Genomic DNA, 20,330 nt, shown 5'->3' on the forward strand with positions numbered 1-20,330 from the left:
TGAACCTAAAATGTGTGACAGATTCCTTTAAATTTACAGATTTCTTTGCAACTGACGCGACCTCTAAGCTGGAGCACACGAACTATTTTAGCCGTTTCCACCCCCTTTGCCCCACCCCTCCCAGTGAACACACAATTTGTATACACTTTCAGGGGCCTGTTGTCAGTTTTGTCAAAGTTGACGCGCGCGTTTCAAATCCATGCCTCCGGTGGTGGAATCCCGCCCAACGTGGAGCTCCAATTTCCGGCTCTACCTGGCAATGTTCAGCTACAGTACCGGGATAACGATCCCGAAGTTCGCTAGTCCTTGGCTCCTCAAGACCAATGTCGGGATCCTCCTCCTGATCCCCGTCCAGCTCCTGGTCATGTTCCTGACGACGATCCCTTGCATGTTCATGGAGCTAGCCCTGGGGCAGTACTCCAACCGGGCGGTGATACGAGTGTGGGACTTGTGCCCGTTACTGCGAGGAATCGGCTTATGCAGTTTCCTCACGTTTCTGCTCTACCAATCGTATTACAATTTCCTCTGTACATGTAGTCTTTGTTTCACGTTTTTGTCATTCACGAGCGAACCACAATGGAGATCTTGTAACAGGAGTTGGAATAAGATAAATTGCTTCACTTTGCGAGACAATTACACGAAGCGACTCGAATGCAGCCAGAGATACGGCAGGGAAAAGTGCGACAAGATGCAGTGGCAGTCGAGCGTGGAGCAGTTTTACTTCAACCGGGTGCTGAACACGGATGAGACTTCCGGTTATGTGGGTACTAAAGCACGACACTGTCACTAAACCCTTCTACTGACAGTGTTTCAGGGGCCCCCCAGCCTGAACTACTGGTCTATGGATTGGTCACAATTATTTTGATTTTTTTTGCGAACTATGGTGGCCCCAAAACCACCGAAAAATTCCTTCTGGTGTTGGCAACGGTGCCCACGGTTCAAATGGTTGTCTTGTTTTTTGCCCCCTTGTCGGACCAGAACGGCTTTGTGACCCTTAATTACTTGTTCACCCAACTGGATGTGAAAAATTTGTCCAATTTTAAGACCTGGACTAGGATTATAAACTTGTCTCTGAGTAGTCCAGGCCTGGGGTTTGGTGCCTTCATTGCTTTCGGCACGCAGAGCACTTTCAGGACCCCTCTGCACTTCAAGGCGATCATAATAAGCGTCACTTCGGTTTTATTCACAGTCTTGTACAGTATCATAGTCCAGAACTTTTTAATTTCGTTGTGCATCCAAAGCCAGATGTTGTTTGACGATTTTTTTAAACTGGAACAGGAGCTGGAGATGCCTGAGGCCGTGTTTTTCCTGGAACACAGTTCCAGGTTTTGGATAACCATGTGGTTATCCAATTGTTACATGACCGGTAAATAACCAAACGGTTTGAAAAATGTTACACCTGCTTGTAGGTCTCCGAAGTTTGATTGTGATGATGTGCCTGAACACCGAAGTGGTTTATAACTCGTTACCAAAGGCCAGAAAACGACACACACTCTGTGTTCTAACGTTCTCTCTTATAATCTACACCGGGACGATTTTCCTGTCAACGAGAATTGGTTACTCCGTGTTTAAAACCATCGAAAGTGTGTTAAACGACTTTTGTGTTCCGTTCCTCAACACTTTACAACTCGTCGGAGTTGTGTATTTTTACGGTATTACTAAATTTAGAGACGATGTCCACTTTATGTTAGGGATACGGTCGTCAGTGTACTGGAACACGCTCTACGTCCTTAATCCCCTTCTTCTGGGGATTGTGTTGGCCTACAACTTGCACGATTTCTTCACTGGGGGGAGTTTCAATTTTCACAGTCTTGGTATTTTTAGGATAAGTCTTATTTGGTTTAGTCTTGTTGTTGTCACGTTGTATGCTTTTTTCTACATTATTGTTAGTTTCTTTGGGCACCATTTTAAAGTTTGTAAGTCGTCACCTGAGTGGGGCCCTCGACACGGCTCCCTGTTTGTGAGCCGAAAAATGTTCAAGGCCTATAACGTGGCCAAGGAGTATTTGTATCGTCAAGAACGGTTCAGTCAGCAATAACTTGTGCAATAAAATATTTCAAATAACTTGTATCACATTTATTTGTATTTATACAATAAAATATTTTCCCACAACTGAGTATAAATTTCACAATCTTCTTCATTTAATATTGGAATGAACCATGTAATAGCTGATTAAACTATAAGTAAGCTATTTCGTTGTTTTATTTTTTATTTGTTTGTTTAGTACGTACTTGATGTGATTTGGATTTGATGTACTTCTAGAATGGTTGTTTATTAAAATTAATAAAGTATTTTATTTTGCTGAAGCATAGTGTGCACCACGTCCAAGACAATTAAAGGATTTTTTTGTTGAAATAGTGTTGAAAGTGTAACAGAGGATATCCAAATACCAAGTACAGTCACCTACAATAAAAATGATGCGTCCATAAACAAGCGCCTACCGTGATTTTTGAATCAGGAACTTATTTATTTTACAAGAATTTATCAAGAAACATCTAAAATCCACAAGATAAGTTAAAATACGTGGCGTGACAAAACGCGCTTTAAAATAATTAAAATAAAACAATGTTACTTTGCGTGTTTCGTTTATATAACAAAATTCGATCGAAAAAGGAGTTATACTTATTTTTTTCTAGCTTTCAAACACAGTTTTGAATTTATTATTTACATAATAACCCAGCTGAAAAATCACAAAATCTGAAACTCGAGAAAAAAACATTTTTCAACTCTTCTTGACTTTTCTTTGAGGCAAAAATATTTCGTAAAAATTATCAAGAATAAGGCAAAAATCGTAGAGGAATATAATTAATCTTTAATTCGAAAGTAAAATTACCGTTGGGGGCGCCACTGAGCTACGTCGAAAACAGTAACCATAAATGGCGGGAAAATGTTTATTCGGATATTTCGGGCGTTGTACGAATTTTGGGGCTTCACAATTATTGCATTGCTTATGCGGAATGATTATTGTATCTTTGATGCAAGAAACTTATGTTGACAAATGAGAGATGACGAGGAAAACAGGAATAACGAATGACTGTTTGGTTCACTTTCTTTATGGAAAATTATTACAAAGACATTGAAAAGCCTACTTTTTGGCATAATTTGCGTTTAAATGTATCAGCAGTTGTTAATCTTTATTGTAGTTTTGTAGATTTACCGCAGCATTTCATGATTTTTTCAGTGGAAAATTCTAACCTAAAATTCACACACTTCACTAATTTATTGGTTTCTTGAGCCAAACTTTGTCTTCGCTGTGATCCATTACTTATAATCTTCAATTAGACAACTGTTTGATAAAACTTTGTAATCAAAATTTAAATATTTTTCACTTTTTATCCACTTTCAAGTTCCAACAATAAACACTTTATACCACGAAAAACTACAGAACCAAAGTCAACGCTAGTATTTACCACCACGTACTTTTAAAGTGATTCTTTCTATTGTAAGTAATTAACACTATACACGCAAAATTGTTGAACAATTCATTAAATGTCAGTTAAATGTGGAATTACGAAAATTTCTTTACTGTTTTCGACATAGTTCAAATGTCATCACCAGAGGGCGTCTAGTTAATTTTATTTCTGAATTATCTTCATTAATTCCAAGTGCAATGCTATAAACAAAATGAAATGTTTCGCTGTGTTTGGTTGTTTGTTTGTTATTATCTCCTTTTACAATTTATTTTGCAAGCTAGACTTCGCCTCCCCACATTTTTTCTCTAATTTAATTACGTTTATTCTTTTTTTTTTCGATAAAATTGACAAATATTTTTGTTTTGTTAAATTACTTTAATTTAATTGGGTGGATCCAGAGCACGAAAGCCAATCTGAGTCATGCCCTTTCAATGCGCTCAACCAATAAAAAGGTAAAGATAATGATAGACAAAAAATTTCAAAGCGAATGTATTGGTCGATCACTGCAAGCTAATTTCAAAATGGTTTCAAGGACACTCTTAATATTTCATTCAATAAATATATTTTGGTTTAATTTTCATTCATATTTTTCGCCTAAAGGAGAGAAATAAAGGATTTGTTTTATTATAAACACGCATTTGAGATAAAAAGCCAATTTTATTCGTTTTTCTTTACCTGTTTGACTCGATCTTGTTTGTTTTTGAGGGAAACTTTGACAATAATAAGCTGAAAAATGACAATTTAGTCGGAACGGGTGTTATTTCGACTGAGCTAAAAAATCACCCAATTGGGTCAAAACTCGATAATAGCATTTTTAAAATTTAACAATACACAAAATCCGTCCAAAGTAATAATTAATTAAATTTGCACAACATAAATATTTCTTTTTTTTTTTGGTCTTGTTTCAAAAAGTGTCGAAACGTCGCGCCGAATTTGCAAATAATTGTTTTATTTGTCTTAAACCAATCATTTCCCATCAATCATTTCAAAGGATGATAAACAAAATGTCGTACTTCTGGCGAAAGTACCCGGAGGTTACGCGTCATGATTGCGCCATTTTCATTTTGGGTGACTGTACATAAATGTGAAGGTTCTTAAGTTTTTCAAATCGTTTTAATACACAACTGTAACTAATTTACACATTATTCAACTATTTTTTCACTCTGCAATAATCGCTATTTCATTCTAAAAACATGGAATTACATAACAATAATAATGAGACCGAAGTGAATACAAATTTTGATATTGTAGTCAAACTGCCATTTAAAAAATATCAGGAATTATTCAAATAAACCCAACTCATTTTGAAATCATTAATTCGAGGCGTAACAATTAATAATACCTATAAGGAAAAAATATTTGTCACAATTTTTTTTAATATTATTTTTTGGAAACTGTTTTTTTATATGGAGGTGCCTCTGAAAACAAAAATATAAAAGAAGGGCACTAAAAAAAATCTTCCACGATAAACTTACCATTTGAAAAAAATTTCAAAAAAGAAGCTGTTAGTAAAAAAATTCGAAACTTACGAATACAGGATTCTTCGATATTCAAAAGCAAAATTAAACAAGCACACATCAATGCTTTGTTCCTTTTGATTTAATTGTACCAAAAAATCAGACATTGTGCACAATTTTTTTTTTTTTGTAATAATAATAATAGTTGTTTCAGTTTCTTTATATTAATAATATATTATGCTAATATACAGGGTGTTAGGGAATGGCTTAGCAATATTTCGTATGTGATCAAACATCATTTTTCCAAAAAGTGCCCAATTTTTATTAACCCACCTGTTGAGAACCACTGTGTGACTTATGGTAGTTCGTTAACAGTTAATTTTTTTCAAAAAATGAAATGGAGATGGTTGGGACGTTTTAAAGTTTTTTTTTAAATTGTGGCTAATAAATTTCTTTGTGTGGGAGGTTCGAATCCCGGTCCTGGCAAAAAAAGTGTTTGATTTTTTTTCGTAAAATTTAGTAGCAAAACACAAGTTGAAATAAAAGAATTACGTAATAGATCAAGAAGTTAGAAGTTAATTTACCTCTGCTATTTTGTCAATAATATTAAAATTTACGGTAATTTTTATAATTCCAATTCAGCGGTTCTCAAAATTTAAGACTTTAATTTCAGAACGATTTTTTAGGAAAAGTATGCATTTTTATTTACATAAGTTTTGCTTAATCGATTTGTATTGTCATTCTTATCTACCATTCCTTAAAACGAGTCCAAAAAATAAAACGCCTATAACTTGTATCACATTTATTTATACAATAAAATATTTTCCCACAACTGAGCATAAATATCACAATCTCCTTCATTTGTTAATACTGAAATGAACCCTGTAATAGCTGATTAAACTATAAGTAGCTACTTCGTTGTTTGATTGGACTAATAAAAGGGGGGACGGTAGAAGCACTAACTAACAGACATTGGACCGTTGAAGAATTTTGAGCTAGAGAAGAGTGTTCACTATGACTAAACACTGACATGCTCTATAATTTTAAATATGGGTGCGGAACGCAGGACGACTTCAGCGGCATCGAGTCGGTCTAGTTCATGCAAACTGGTTATAAGAGCACCTGTGACAGATTTAGTGACCATCTACGACTAAAAGGTGTACTACTTTTACCTATTGAACAATCAGCTGTTGTTAGCAGTCTCATCGTATGGCTGGAATGTTGCGAATCAAGAGCGGCGATTTTATCCTGACAGAGACCCAAACGGAGGGCTAGCAAGCACCAGTCGCGACCGTGCCGCTCCGGGGGGTCCAGCAAACCGCACAGCTTCAGTTTAATCGGAGGGGCGAGGTCTTGGATTCTGAGGGCGCAGCCCCACTGGATGTTACCCGCCAAATCCAAATCGCCTTCAAAAATTTCCAGTTACACGAATTTACAAAAAAATGCTTTACCAAGAGATAATTTATTTTTTCCTCTCACTCTCTGATAACTGAAATATACAGTGTTCCGACATTTTATATTTTATATTTTATATTTTATATTTTATATTTTATATTTTATATTTTATATTTTATATTTTATATTTTATATTTTATATTTTATATTTTATATTTTATATTTTATATTTTATATTTTATATTTTATATTTTATATTTTATATTTTATATTTTATATTTTATATTTTATATTTTATATTTTATATTTTATATTTTATATTTTATATTTTATATTTTATATTTTATATTTTATATTTTATATTTTATATTTTATATTTTATATTTTATATTTTATATTTTATATTTTATATTTTATATTTTATATTTTATATTTTATATTTTATATTTTATATTTTATATTTTATATTTTATATTTTATATTTTATATTTTATATTTTATATTTTATATTTTATATTTTATATTTTATATTTTATATTTTATATTTTATATTTTATATTTTATATTTTATATAAAAAAACACACGTACTAAACATAATTAACTGGGCGATGGTTTCTTGAGCATCAACATTGGGGTTGTACAAGGCGACATCGAGAGTTGACTCAGCTTCAAGCATTGCAGTTGTGATGATATCAGAGGGGTAACAAAAAGGCCCCTCTGAGTGTCTCTTCAATTCCAAAGGGCTCAAGACGTGTTTCTCGATAAGCAGTCCGGGACAAACTCTCAATAAAGCGTGATTTATCGTTTGCATTATTTGCTCCAAAAAGTAGAAACAGTATTGCGAGGAATTATTTGGTCCCCTGATTTTTATCTCAATGAATTGTAAAGCGACTTCGTCTTCTTCCAACGTAATGAGACTTTCGAGTTCTGTGTTACATAGTTTTGAGCCTAAATGCCATTGGTATAAATCCATATCACTATCATTGTTGCTATAATTGGCCAAAATTGCTCTCCGCAACTCAACTTGAATGTGGGGGAAAATTGATTTGAACTGGTGGTACGTCCCTGGTGGGGTGTACAACCTTAAAGAAGAGTGGCGGAATTTAGTTAACAGATGGGTTGCTTTTAATCAATCAAATATTTAGGTTTCGACGTATTTTTTTACTTCTTAAGTTCTTAATTGTTTAGTTAATGAGTTTTAAGAATAATTAATATTATAGAAAATTCAGGATGAATAATGGCAGAAAAAATCTGAGTAGTACACCATATAAAATAATAATAATAATAATAATAATAATAAGAATAATAATAATGTCACAACGTCGCCTCCACTATATGTCACGAGGCGCCTCCACCATAATAATAATAATAATAAAATTAATTAATTATTGATAATAAAATTCGAAAAAAATTAATGTTGTATTAATAACTCATTGGTAACAAAAAGCTCCAGGGTACAACACTCGCCCCTACTTCAGTTTTTCCTGTTTTTGTACAGTCACAATCAATAAGAAGAACAGGGTGTCATTCTTTTTGATCGTGATTGACTTTTTACGTACTATATGGCCAGATCGGTTTTTTAGATTTCGAAATATAAAAATTACAACTTTTAAATTTAATGCTGATGATTTCTATAAATAATTTTCAGTTTCGTTGACGTGAAAGCGTGGAAGAGTATAAGAACTTGGTCTCTTTTTTGATAGTTATAACACCCATTAAAGATATGTTAAAAAATGAAGAGAAAAAAATTACCACTTTACTTCTTAATTCTGCTAAGAATAATTACGAGAAATGTTGTTATTATTTTTCTAGAATTTGTGGAAACGTGAGCCATGGGCATTGACTTTTTCAATATTTTTAATGGGTGCACTAACAATCCAAATAAGCAAGGTATCAACCAGTTAACAAACAAACCACTTTTTTTCGGATATTCATCACAAGTAGCACCTAAATAGCACCCAAAAAACGTTTTTTTGTGCTATTTTTATGCAAATTTTTATAATTTTCAAATTTTTTTAATATCTTTTAGCTTTAACTTTGCCTAATAGCACAGCTAATACTTTTAAAAGGTTACGAAAATCTTAGTAATAAGCTCGGAACGAAACTTTAATAATTTAATTTAAAGCACTAGTTTAAAAGCAATATTTTTGAATCAGAAGTAATTTTTCAGCAATTTTTTTAGATTAATTTAATTTTTTTTTTAAATTACCGATCATCTGGAATCAGTATTATTGGTTTCATATTTAAAAAAATCTGAAATAACCCACTAGTGACTCACTTTGTAGAATTTTAAAAACAATAATTTTTTTTTTAATTACTTGATGTAGGTACTAATTTTGTTTCATAAAATTTTGTTTTTGTTAAACATTTGATAAATAAATTTTGTTTTGAACATCGCTGAAGTTTTCTTGAAAAAAGTTTTGGGTAGGTATAATTTTGGCATATTTTTAGTTTTTGAGCCATTTTCATGCACATTTTACTTAAATTTTAAGCTTATTTTAGCGCTTACTTTCATCATTTTTGTGCTAAAAAGTCCAAACTATATTCATTACTGGTGTTTGAATCAAACATATTCTTGAAATTTTTATTATTTGAGAAATTTCTAACATAGAGGTTTAGATTAGTCCGCGAATCACTGGAGGTTATTACTTTAAAATGTATTAAAATGAGGCTTTATTTCCATGAGTTCAACACGGAAATTGTAATTGCAAGAGAATTTTATAAAATCGGTGAAAAACATCACATTTTCAACGAAAATCGATTTATAAAAAATGACTAAACATATTTGTTGAAGAGAAAGATTGTAATAAGTTTTAGGTCAAATAAATAAAACCCTTCTTTCTCAAGTTATATTTTATTTCGACCAGGGAAAAAAGAGTTCAATTTATTTAATTAAAAACTTATAAAAAAAATAATTTATGCAAAAAAATACAAATTTTTAATAGAATTAGTTAGTTTTTTACTTACTGATCTTTCTCCGAATTAGTTCCACAAAACAAAATGCGTCTCATTTGTGAAAATTTCTATTTTCTCCTTGATATAATTCTAAGTTTTATTTTTCATTTTAATTTTTTTTTAATTTATATTTTTTATATTAAACATTGCCCTCTTAATTTAAAAAAAATTTCAATTTAAGCCGAAATATGTTGGTTTGTACAATCTAGTTTTAATAAAAAATTGTTTATATTCTGTTGAATAAATACAAAAAAAATGTTCGAAATTTAATTTTCCAACTTATTTTCTCTGATGTAACTGTTTTTTTAACAACAATCTCATTTTTGTAATTATTAATCTTCTTCTGTTAAATTATAGTGCCAGATGTCGCCAAAGAGGCCTGTTTGTTAGAGAAAAATCATCTTATTTCAACGATTCTTTATTGTTTCAGAAAATCACAAAATAAGCTCTAAGTTTGTATTTTCAGAAATTCCTTTAATAATATGTGTACTACAAAGTTTTTTCGACTTATCTTATTTTTTAAAAAAGACTGCTGTCCTTAATAAAAAATTGTTCAGTTTATGCAGAAATAAGAAATTGTATCTTGATTCATATTTTTTATTTCATTAAATTATTACTAGGTAACGTATCTACAGAAGAGATTATGCGCCCGTTTGGTATTTCACCCTGTATAGTATAAAAAAAGAGCAAAAACTGCCACATTTTTTTAAAGATAAAACTTTTTAAATAAATACAGAGTGATTTTCGCATTTAAAATCTAGTACCCATTTAGTAACATTACAAAGAAATTTTTCAGGATTTTTAATTTCATTTTCTAAACTATCATCCATTCGTAAAGAATTTGTGCTAGAACTAACAAATAAACTGACTGAAAAAAATATAGATATTGTATTGAATTTTAGAGAAAATCAACTGATAAAAACAATGAAGTTAAAAACCAAACATATTTACTGATTTGTTTTTATCAGCTCGAAAGTTGATAGAATTTGTTTGATGTTACAATAATTAGACTTATTTAACTGTTTTGGAGCAGTATATTAAAACACCACTGTCCACCAATTTTTCGAGCAGCTTATAGAGGTACTACGAAAAATGTTCCCTTGTCAATAAAAATTGTAAATTTTTTCTTATTTTCTGAATAACCAATAAATGTTTTTATTTTATTTTTTGAATAAATGGGCCTAATAAGTACGCCACTGACCTTAAACCACCATACTGTGATCCTTTGCTCGCATATCTCGGATCCTCCGAATCCCACAACCCTTCAAGAGTCTCCACATGATTATAAATTGGAAACTCGTACTCAATCTCCCCTTCAATGTCACACTAAAATTTCCATTGGTCACAAACCCAACCAAAAGTTGCAAAATACCTGAACGCAAACATCTAAAGCTTCGAGTAAATCTAAGGCCCCTAAAGCGTCACACTGGTTGAAACTAGCTTGGAAATCTTCACTAGTGTAGACGCCAGTCACTCGTGCATGTAGGAAAAAATCGCTTGAGAAAAGCTCGCCTAGAAGTTGCCCCCCTAGCCAGGAAACCGAAACCACGACCAAATCCTGGACGCAGAACACCTCCCCCATGAAGTGCAACTGCTGGAGCAACTCCTGGATGTGGTGGTCCGAAGCCAGGATGTTGACCTGACTTCGCAACAACTCCGAAAACGTAGAACGCGACAAAACGGGAAACTGCTCGTAATCCTTCTGGAGCGAGTTGAGCCAAGCTAGGGTTGCTTCCAGGAGGCCGGTCCAGGTCCCCACGGTTTGCTAGGAATTTCAGAAATGTGTCACATTTTGCAAAAAGTGAAGTGTTTCCAATCTAAGTGCTGCTACGGTTTGTGAACAAACAAAACAGAAATTCACCTTCAAGACGCGGCTCGTTATTAAATTGTAGCCCTTTCTACTAGTTAAATAATCCTGTGGGAAAATTGGAAATTATCGAAAATAAAACAAACGGGACCGGACTTTGGGGGAAGTACCTGGAGGCACTCTTGTTTCAGTTCGGCCAGCGTCGACTTGAGTTGCTTGAAAGGGTAGGAAGCTGGCACGTTTGTGTCCATTATCACAACACTGGACATGAGATTGGGGACGTGGGGGATTATTTTTCGGACAGTTTCGAGCGTTTTCTGAGCGTCGGGACAAATCCATTCGCCGTTTTGCGTCTTCACAGCGCGGGTCAAGTCCACGTGGGTGGCCACCAACATGACTTGGCCGTATTCGGCTGAAATTTTTACATTTTTAGTTGCTTTCATTTTCATAAAAAATATTTGCAGTGTCAGGTTTTGAGCAAAAAAGGGCTATAACCGGTAGTTCAGTTTTTGGAAATTTGGAGAGTGAAAAAACAAGTTTCATAAAAAATTAATAATTACTATTTGTACAATGTGTTTTTAAATGATTCACATGTAGTTAACTTTGAAATTTGTTTACATATAAAAAATTTGTGTCGTTCTGCTCAATTCTATGTCAATAAATGTCAAAACTGTCACAAATTTTCAATTAATTAATTTTAAAAATTTCGTTAAAATGCAACTAAATTGTTACACTGTGCAAGAAAACACTTATATTGTCGAAGCTTATTTCCGAATTGGAGACTTAATAATTGGAGAATAGTAATATTCGGTGTCTAAATGCCTGTCATTAATTCTATAAAGCGGGATTTCTAATTTGACAGACGACTAGATGAGAATCATTTAAAAACACATTGTACTTATGTAATTTGCCAATTTATGCCATTTTTAGTTTACCTATTTGATTTAAAAAAAATGTGACCATTGATAATGTTTTGACTTTGAATATAAATTTTGCTCCATCCTTTATTTTTTTAATAATGACTTCACTCTCTCATGAATTGTCTTATGATGAGGATGAATGGTTTGAAAAGTGTTCTATATTAATAATTTGACAATAAACTAATGTGGTATTGACTTAAGGATATTTTTTCTATTTTGGAGAAATTTTAAAGTCTAAAATACCTAAATAAATTTCAACTAAAAACAACTTTTGTCAGATATCAGAAAACTGCAAAAAATATTGTAGCAAAGAGAATCAACAAAAAAATGTGAATTTGCCTTTCATCATAAACTTAGTCAAGAAATGAAAACCACAACTTAGTTCTAAAACTTCAAAAAAGTCAACAAAATCACGTCAAAACCATCCTTGAAAATTTGCTTTCTAAATTCCATTTTATTTGCGATTTGTGGAAAAGGTAAAATTTTTAAAAAAATTATTTAGAGCAATTGTCGCTCAAGATATACCTAATATTTGAGTTGTTACTGCATAAGCGTAAATAAGTCGGAACTATTTAATAACAATAATTAGTTGAATAATTACATTTTAAAAATTTCGGAAAATAAAAATAGATGTTATTAATTTTTATAAATCATTTAAAATATTATTCTTTTACATAAAAACTAGATTTAAAAAAAAAGCCTTTTTTCGTACAAAAAATATGTTACTTAATTTAATTTGGGAAAAAGTTTATCAAAAAAACATTAATAATAATTTGTCTTTTGTTAGTTACATCTTATTAATACATAATTTTCTTTAAAAAATGTTTTTTGTAAAATTATTTACAATTTAAAAAACTAAACATTATCATTTAATTTTATAGTACCTACCTATTACAATAATCAAAAAATATATTTGGTGACAGAACTACAACATTTCAAATAATTTTGCAATTTTTTTTCTAGTTAAATTACAGAACTAATAGAAAACTTAAGATCAGCTTACAGAACGTGTTAAACGCAGCTAAATTTTAATTTGGAATTAACTTGACGTTTGTCAATGTAAAATAAATGGCAACCTAATTCAATTCAAATAGCATTTTAATTCGAATTAGTTTAATTCTGAATTAAATTTTCATTTCGCTTTCTTTAGACCAGCTTTCTTTGACACTTCAAGATTCCAATAGTTTACTGAAGCGTCATTTTCACTTTATTCGACTGTACCTATTATTTGACTTTTACAGATTTTTCAGTATCAGGTTAATTATTTTTCTTTTTAATTTTTTTATTGTTAAAAATTATAACCTCTTATCTCATAACAACTTTAATAAAGAGGGAACAATGTCATAGTCCAATTTTCTGCTGTTTGAACTGCGTATACCTAACAAACTCAAAATTTTACGAGCGTAGAAGTTATGGACATTAATTTAAAATAACATAAAATAGCGAACATTATGAAATACTAAACTCTTAAACCAAAACCCTAAAACCCGATAGATTTGAATTAAAAACCAAAAAAAAAAATTATTAGTAACTCAAAAAAAAACTTGAAAAACCGAGCAACTCAATTTAAAAAAATAAAAATCCTATTGCTGAAAACTAAAAAGCACCAGCAGATGAAGCTTAATAAGAAGATAAAGTTTAATAAAATTGAAAACCTTAAAAATCTTGAAAAATAAAGTTTTTTGGTTTTGTTGAAAAAATTGTCATTACTTATTATACGAGTAGAATTACGACTTTCTGATATGTCGTGATTTGAAAGTGAATTGGTTTCATTTTACAGATTTTTTTAGTTATATTTTTATTTTCTTTCATTTTTATTTTATGATTCGATCCGCCATCACCGATCCGCCTTTAACAAAAACACCAAACAAGACAAAATAAAATATAAAATTTACGACAATGTTGTTTCTAAAAGAGTACGGAAATATATTAAGCTAGGTAGGTATATAAAGTTTTGAAAAATTTAAATAAATTCAAACCAAAAAAAAACAGTGAAACACAATTGTTCGAAATTAATTAAACCGGTGGGTTCGACCTGAAAAACCTGAGAAAAATGCATTCAAAATCCATGTTAAACTCTTAATTTTGGCAAAACTTCAACCGTTATCTATGAAACCAAATAAGATGTTATAAATTTTGATAAAGATTCCATGCACCATGTCGTTTATTAATTATTACAAGTAAAAATTAGACATTAAATTCGTTTCAAAATATTCTTTTTTCATTGTTATAATAAAACTCTTACAAGAAGGCAGGTCAGCCGGTTGCCTCGCTAGAAGAAAATTGAGCCAGAAGCAAACTTGTTGCACTTGAATGGACGGCGAGTCTTCCAAACTGAACAAAACCAAAGTAAGCGAATGAGGTGAAGGCCATAAAAAGTGGTGATAGATGGGAAAATAGTTTTCCTGTCCTGAGAACTCCCAAACTGTTGTTTCGCCAACGTTAGATATGTCCATATTTTGTACACTAATGCCGTTTGTGGACTGGTAATTGCCACTGCTTTCAAAACTTAGAGAATTTTGTCGTGAGGTGACATCCATCTCGATTTGGGTGTTAATGGGGGATGAAGGACGAGCTAAAAAATTTCTACAATAATAAATGACTTAACTAAACACCAAAAACTAACATTTGTTGCTTTGGAGCGAACTCGATCGCCGGAATAACGAACCAAACAAACCGGCACTTAACGACTTGACCAGGGAAGTTTTCCCGACACCACAGTGCCCCAAAAGCCGCAAGTTTAATCTAAGGGCTGGTTTGGAAGTTGGTACTAATTGACGGGCTAAAGTGTCCCTTTGCCCAGTCACCCTTAATCTATCCAACAACTCGGCAATGTCGTTATGACCATATTTCAAAGCCGTGATATCAGCCCTGATGTTATCAGAATTACGGATGTCTATGTTGCACCCAGCGGCACATAAACACCTACCAAGAGCAAAATTTTTGACTTGGAGATCAATAAAAGTGGTGTACAGCCGCCCAAAAAGAAAATGACGCGTCAGTGCAACCCTGATCCTTTGACCACAACCAACCTGTTTTTTGACGCTTTGTTTTCAAATTTTTAATATACGAATAAAATGTGCCGGATAAAAAAGACAGTTTAAATTTAGTCTAAATTATCACTTCGAATTAATAAACGAAATTAAAGGTTGATTTAATTTTTACTACGTGATGGGAGTGCTGTTTAATATTCTGGTAAATAATAAATAATTAAGACACAATTGAGTTCGAAAATCTCAAAATATTTCTGGCTTAATGTTATAATTTTTTATAAGTATTTTAGTTTAAAAAATAAATTATTTTTATTTTTTTATGGATTCGTTTTTTTATTCAAATACTTATAAAAGTTGGAGAGTTACAAAATACAGTTACAATTTATTAAAATTGGATTCCAAATAAAATAAAATAGGAATTGCAGTGTTTGTTTGTTATAATAGGTCATTAAAGACCGGTTTACTTTACAGAAAGTGGAATTAAAATTTAATTCCGAATTAAACTAATTTAGTTGTCAGTTGCCATTTAAAATACATTGGCAACTGTCAAGTTAATCTCGAATTAAAATTTGATTGCATTTAAAACGTTCTGTAGACACCAGCTCTTAGGGTCGGTTTATTGAAAGCTTCATTAAATTTAAATTCGTAATTAAAAGTTAACAACGCAAATAGACCAATCAAATTGGTTCAATTTGGTCACGTGATCTGTTAATCACGCATTCAATTGCGAATTAAATTAATAAGAAAGCTTCATTAAATTTTAATTTGTTGTTAAAAGTTAACAACGTAAATGGACCAACCAAATTTCTTCAATTTGGTTACGTGATTAGTTAATCACGGATTTAATACTGGATTAAATTAATGACGCTTCTATAAACCAACAATTTTTTTGACCCTTAAAGTGTCGAAACGTCGCAACAATTTTAAAAATTTTTGTATTTTTCATTTGTTTTTTTTTTTAATTTAATAAATGTTTATCAATTTGAAGAAAAATTGGAAAATTTTGATCTTGAGTTACCTATTTCTTGTGGTATTACGTGTTGTTAAAAGAGCATTAATGGTCAAAATTTTAATCAGAGTATTTTCATAAAAGAATTACTATAACATTGATCGATAACTTTTATTCTGGTTGTACCAATTTTTTGAAATATTTAATAATAACAAAAATGTTAACAAAATCTATTGATAATTTATTGAAACGATTAAAAGTATAGACGTCTCTTTTTGAAATTTGAAGTACAATTGGATTAGTATATTTTTGTTTTATACACAATAAACTTGCCAAACGTAAACATTAACAGTGTCATATCGAAACGATATGTGGTTGCAGTTTTAGAAGTGTCATTCTTTTTTATCGTGACTGTACCTATCATTTGTTAATTTCTAGATCTTTCAATATCAAGTTACTTAATTTTGTTTTAAATTTTTTTATTAATTACAACCTCTTTTCTTATTACAATTTTAATAAAGACACAACAATGTCGTAGTTATTTCTGTGTATAAAAAACCCAAAATTTAACGAGCTTAGAAGTTAGGCTTTAAAAATACCTAACATTATGAATTACTGAAACCCGATGAATTTTTATAAAAATCAGACCAAATTCTGAGTAACTTAAAAAACCTAAACCAAAAACTTGAAAAACCGAGTAACTCCAAGAATCATTAAAAAAAATCTAAAAAAACCTATTGCTAAAAACTAAAAAAATCGTAGGCATCAGTATTTTAAGTGAAGATTAATGAGAGGTTAAAAGTTTAAAGTTGAACAAATCTAAAAACAAAATTTTTGTGTTATATTGGCTGTTTCAAAACTATAAAAACGCCAACGTCGCAATTTACCGAATTATTTTTTTAAAATAATAAAATTGTAAAATAGTTATTAATGATTAGAGCTCTCATTGAAAGTATAAATAACATTAGCAATTAATTTTTTAAAGTGCATAAATAATTTATAACATAGAATTTAGAGAGAAAATGCGCCGCTGGTGTTTTTATAGTTTTGAAACAGCTAATATATTTTTTGGCGTTTTTTTGGTTTTATTGGAAATATTGTCATTACACATTAAAGATACACATTCTAATATTTCGTTTTCATTCAAATTTGAAATACAATGTGTTCAAAAATGATTGTTCATCAAGTCACCTTTGAAATTTGAACGTAATGTGGCGCTTAATTTAAATTGTGAACGCCGTCAAAGTGGCAAATCCGTCAAAATAATGCAAAAATGTTTCGAATTTAAAAACAAAAGAATAATACAACGACAAAAATCACAGAAATATAAAACACAAATCAAGACAAACCCTTCACTTAAAAAAAACTTTGCCGAAAAATACCAACAAGTGAGTGAAAAACTAAGATTTGACAGAAAAATTACAACAGTCATTTGAACTAAGCGGCACATTGACTTTGAATTCCATAGTCAACGTGATGAACAACCATTTTTGAACACATTGTGCAACTGGATTACTATATTTTTGTTTTATCTTGTTTTAAGCACAATAAGTTTTGTATCGTTAAGAAATAAACTACCTGTAATGACTTTTTGCGGTCTAAAAATCTTCAATGAAAATGCTACACCAAAAATAAAAAATGAAGCATGTGAATTATTTCTACGGTAAAAAAACTGCAGTAAATGTTAATTAAATAAAACTCTTTCTTAATAGTCACGTTATTTTATTTTGCAGCAAAATCTAAATGTTACTTGAAGAAAACAAAAACATTAATTCGCAGTAATAATTTAATCTTAATGAAATAAGTATCCTTGTTTTACCACATTTGTTATTTGGAAGATTTTGGTCGTATATTAAAATTTATATGGTGACCTTTTTAAAAAAACAAAAGATAAACGAAATGTGTCAAAGAGTTGGTCAGGTCAGGTCAATGACCGCATCATTTTCATTTTAAGCGACTGTACCTGACAACATGAATATGTCCATTCTTCGCCGCCAAATGCAAGGGCGAAAGCCCTTTCGCCGTCAGAACTTCGACACTACATCCTAACGCACACAGGGCATGGACCACGTCCAAAAGCCCTAAAGTACAAGCAATATGGATGGGATAATCTCCATGCTATAACCCTTAATTATGTCAAAAGTCTGGAAATCCTGAAAAAACTTACTGAATCTTTGATCTCAAAATCAGCCCCAGCATGGAGGAGCACATGTGCTATCGCCGTGTTTTGCTTCCGGAGGGCTAGATGTAGGGCAGGGTCCGGCCCTGTGTCAAGATCAGTGCCACTCTCGATCAAATATCTACATTAAAACAATTATAAAGGGAAAAAACGGGTAAATTACCGACCGGACTTGCTCCAAAGAGCCTCTTCGAGCTGCAAATTGAAGCGCAGTGTATTCGAAGGACTCCCGAGGGCTGTAAGAACAGCCCCGGCTTAAGGAGGTGTTCATTTTAAAGGAAAACTGAGGGAAACTAAGGGACTGGCCTTCAAACGCATTCTAAGCCCAGTGTTTTTATCACATTTTCCATGGAAACTTGTGCTGCAACCGCGGAAAACAACAGCTGATCACCGATCGATAATTTCCGGCGGCCGGAAAAGTCACAAAGGAAATTCGCAAAATTTCTTTGATTTCAACACTAGTCTAAAAAACTGAGAATGAAATAGTTGATTGTTTGATTTAATGGTGAGATTTTCCGAATTTTCCGGCTTTCCCGGGCGAAGGAACCTGCAAATGGAGGCGTGTCAAGGCGCAAGATGGCGCCGCAATCGCTTATCAGAAATTGAACCTGACCTAGACTATACTCGCGTAAATATTTGTTAAAGATAGAACAAATGGAAAATTCTTGGCGCTTAATTTGCACAATTTCTTCTCCGAAAGGAGTCCGTTTCTAAAATTAAACCGGACTTGATTTTCGCAAGTAACGATTGTATGAATTCTCAAACAATATCGAAATTAATCGGTTCTCGGAACCGCTGCTGTCTTTCGAATCGAAAAATCGGTCGCGTGATTTAAAAACGCATTGAAATGAGAAATGCCGCGGAGCTGCGCTGCACACATGCATCCAGTGTGTACGAATGTGAAATAACGTGTAATTTGTTTTCTTGGAAGATTCAAATGCCAAACGGAATTAAAAGCGCTTCCAGGAACGGCGTTCAATTTATGTTACGAAATCTCCTTAAGCCAATATGAATGCAAACGACTTGGGTTAATATCCACTCCGATGGTTTGTTTCTGATACGAAACGGTCCCGAGGCTGGCTCTACGATTTGGAGGCTACATAACTGTGCATTAGTGAGCTTGGAATAATTGCATGCGAGATTTTTTGGCTTGGAGGTTTCTCGTTACGGGTCAAGAGGAGGTAATCAAATCAAAAGAGATTTGTGGAGTCGTAAATAGGATATTCAGATGTAATTACACGTGATAGGAGTGCCCACGCTGATGGCTCGTCTTTACACAACGTGGGAGGAATTTACAGTTTTAATCGGGGATCGGATAACGTTTAGAAATTTCTTAGGAATTACTCTTTCGGCAAAGACAAATTTTTAACAATGTGTCCGAAGGTCACTAAATCGTCCCAGATGTTCCCCGTAAACTGACTTCCATGAATTAAACCACTTGGGTGCAACAAAGGTCCTTTTGTGCGCATTGTTCCTTATTAAATGGCCCGTACTGCAATAATTTGTGTTTTGACGTTGGAACTATTTTTAAAATGAGAAATAAAAAAGAAAAATGTGCCCTTTTTCTTTTTTCATTATTTCAGAAATTACAGCTAAATTGTAGAACATTTTATGGTTAATTAATAATTAGACACATTAGTTACAAGAAATGTTTGTTCAATTTTTTGTATCAAAAAAAATTAAATAGTGATTTTTTCTACTAAAAGGCTTATACCGATTGGCTTCTGAATCCTTCATTTATTATTATCTAAAAATTACTCTTTTCAAAAAACATTTACAATTTTTATCCATATCTACTCATAGCTTTTAGAATCGGACTTTCACGTACTGCGGTGTTTTTTACTTTGCAACAATGGCTAGGGACATTTAATGGGTTGGTATCGCTACAATTTGATTAAAAAAAAACAAATTTTTCACAAGACTACGCTAAACAGTACACAAAAATTACTAATTTTCGAAAAAAAATTAGCTTTTTGATCGTGAGATTTTGCTAAATCAGACAAAAAATTACTAAAATCGGATTCTTTTCAAGAATTTTAACTTTACAATTTTGTTTTTTTAAGCGAAACGGCAAAACTTGGGAAAAAATCAGTAAACTAGATCAAAATTACATAATTTTTGCCTAGTGTGATTGTTTTAATTTTTTATTAGTGTTATCAACTTTTCCTGCTAGATATGTAATTATTCCGAAAAATGTCAAAACGAAGGACCTTTTTAGGGTAATGAGATGAGACGAGATAACATGAGCCAAGAATCATTAA

At 31.9% G+C, this 20,330-nt stretch overlaps 2 protein-coding genes across 3 annotated transcripts; one reads left to right on the forward strand and one right to left on the reverse strand.

Moving 5' to 3' along the window:
- The first annotated feature begins 116 nt into the window (after positions 1-116).
- LOC661387 (sodium-dependent noradrenaline transporter) lies at positions 117-2,111 on the forward strand. Its single transcript, XM_008198450.3, has 3 exons — positions 117-764; positions 815-1,366; positions 1,410-2,111. Exons 1-3 carry the CDS (start codon positions 200-202, stop codon positions 2,036-2,038), a joined length of 1,746 nt encoding a protein of 581 aa, XP_008196672.1. The 5' UTR covers positions 117-199; the 3' UTR covers positions 2,039-2,111.
- Positions 2,112-5,657: 3,546 nt separating this feature from the next.
- LOC661340 (death-associated protein kinase 1) lies at positions 5,658-18,491 on the reverse strand. Of its 2 annotated transcripts, XM_008198448.3 has the most exons (12): positions 18,237-18,491; positions 18,058-18,190; positions 17,854-18,008; positions 14,575-14,873; positions 14,194-14,523; positions 11,199-11,440; positions 11,083-11,136; positions 10,594-10,986; positions 10,423-10,547; positions 6,855-7,348; positions 6,043-6,276; positions 5,658-5,992 (listed from the first exon to the last, which is right to left on the reverse strand). In XM_008198448.3, exons 1-12 carry the CDS (start codon positions 18,338-18,340, stop codon positions 5,889-5,891), a joined length of 2,667 nt encoding a protein of 888 aa, XP_008196670.1. In that variant the 5' UTR covers positions 18,341-18,491; the 3' UTR covers positions 5,658-5,888. The 2 variants fall into 2 exon arrangements, with proteins under 2 accessions (XP_008196670.1, XP_008196671.1); XM_008198449.3 differs by lacking the exon at positions 11,083-11,136.
- Positions 18,492-20,330: the final 1,839 nt, after the last annotated feature.

The sequence above is a fragment of the Tribolium castaneum genome, chromosome 6, assembly GCF_031307605.1.
Source record: "Tribolium castaneum strain GA2 chromosome 6, icTriCast1.1, whole genome shotgun sequence".
Taxonomy (NCBI): Eukaryota; Metazoa; Arthropoda; class Insecta; order Coleoptera; family Tenebrionidae; genus Tribolium; species Tribolium castaneum.